At 45.9% G+C, this 1,951-nt stretch overlaps 1 protein-coding gene across 1 annotated transcript in view; it reads right to left on the reverse strand.

Annotated features, from left to right (window-relative positions):
* Positions 1 to 284: 284 nt before the first annotated feature.
* PER2 (period circadian clock 2) overlaps positions 285 to 1,951 on the reverse strand; it is a 58,280-nt gene continuing 56,613 nt past the window's right edge. Inside the window, exon 24 of the mRNA XM_011980316.1 lies at positions 285 to 1,651. Within this exon, the coding sequence (XP_011835706.1) occupies positions 1,502 to 1,651 (150 nt within the window). The 3' untranslated portion in view covers positions 285 to 1,501. The remainder of the gene's footprint in view (positions 1,652 to 1,951) is intronic.

Genomic DNA, 1,951 nt, shown 5'->3' on the forward strand with positions numbered 1-1,951 from the left:
CTACTAAAAATACAAAAAATTAGCTGGGCGTGGTGGCGGGTGCCTGTAGTCCCAGCTACTCAGGAGGCTGAGGCAGAAGAATCACTTGAACCTGGGAGGCAGAGGTTGCAGTGAGCCGAGATGGTGCCACTGCACTCCGGCCTGGGCAACAAGAGAGAAACTCCATCTCAAAAAAAAAAAGAAAAAAAAAGAAAAAAAGAAAACCCTGGTCCCTTTTAAGCCTCATAGTCTTGGTCCAATTTTAAGTCAACTGTTCTTCAGTGATAACTGTGAATTCCCACCAGGGATGAATATTAAATTTTCCAAACCATCTTTGGAATATACAATGCAACATGAGGTTTTGTAAAAAGTTGGGCAGACTGGCCTCACTTTTCCGCAAGTATCCAAATGACTTAAAAGTGCTGGGGACACTGGCAGAGGCCTAAAGCTGCTCCGAGAGAGGTCGGGCTCATGAAAAGAATGAGGGCTGGGCACCCAACCCAGGGTGCAGCGGGAGAGGTAAGCTCACTGCACCCCTGAAAATACAGACGCAGTTGCAAGCTGTGGGATTGAGTGGCAGTGGCTGCTCTCAGCCAGAAGATGTGATGTGGGCTTGGCTGGGTGGAAGCTGATGTCTGGGTGGCTCCAACGGAAGAAGACCAAACAGGACTGGGTCCCACATGTGTTGGTCACAGCCTGGTTTGCAGAGGGAAGTCACCATAAAGAGATGACTGATGACATATTTCAATCTCTGTATCAGCCATCATGGTCTGAAAAGGAGACAAGAACGATGCAGAAATATGCAGAGGGTCTGCGTGTGCATTCATCCGATGGAGGTGGCCACACAAACCACTAGGCTTCTTTAGTCCAGAGCAAATGTTTCAACTTTGTTCACTACAAACAAAAGCTATGTCAGATTGAAATATTGACCACACCAGAAGCCAAAGCTGTTGGTTTGCCAAACAATGCTTCACACCATGTAATGTGAAACGTTTTGAAAGAAAACTAGGAGAGGCTGCTATCTCCACTTGGTATGTAAAAAAAAAAAAAAAAAAAAATCTACCTTGACTAAATGATAATTCAGATAAAAAGCAGTCCCCAAGAGAGGACAAAATTTGATCTGATCCAAACACCCTGGGAAAGCTCTGGAAGCCAGAGTCCCCAACTGGTGCAGCAGACAGAGGTCTCATCACAGTCACAGGACTTCTGGGAGCACTGAGGCAACTTCCCTGACACGAAGAGGCGTTTAGTCTTTCTCAAGTTAAATAACAGCTAAAGTCTCTTCCCATCCCACAAAACTCTACATATATATTTTATATATAAAAACATATTTCTTTCCAAACCCTCGCCACTCTCCAGTTTTAAGTCACCCCTTCAGAAAACTATGTTTTTTTTTTCTAAAACAAAAAAAGCAACATGAGCGTATGTGTCCATTTCAGTGGAAACAGCCATGAAGATCTTTCGTCTCTTCCAAGCACCACCTGTGTAGCTTGCTGGCTGCTGGACTGAGGTGGGGCAGGGGTTACGTCTGCTCTTCGATCCTGTGATTCAAGGGGGATCCATTTTCGTCGTCTTTGGTGTCCGACACTTCGCTGAGTCCCAGAGAAGGAATATCTTCCTCATATGGTATGCAAATATTACCTTTTTCCTTGTTTTCACAGTAAACACATTCCTTAAAAGAAAAAAAAAAAGTGAAATCAGTAACAAACTTGAGATCTGAGTTGTTCCAAAAGTCATTCAAACTGGCCGGGCGCGGTGGCTGATGCCTGTAATCCCAGCACTTTGGGAGGCTGAGGCGGGTGGATCACGAAGTCAGGAGATAGAGACCATCCTGGCTAAAACGGTAAAACCCCACCTCTATTAATAATACAAAAAATTAGCCAGGCGAGGTGGCGGGCGCCTGTAGTCCCAGCTACTCGGGAGGCTGAGGCAGGAGAATGGCGGGAACCCGGGAGGCGGAGCTTGCAGTGAG

The sequence above is a fragment of the Mandrillus leucophaeus genome, unplaced genomic scaffold (assembly GCF_000951045.1).
Source record: "Mandrillus leucophaeus isolate KB7577 unplaced genomic scaffold, Mleu.le_1.0 Scaffold21, whole genome shotgun sequence".
Lineage (NCBI taxonomy): Eukaryota > Metazoa > Chordata > Mammalia > Primates > Cercopithecidae > Mandrillus > Mandrillus leucophaeus.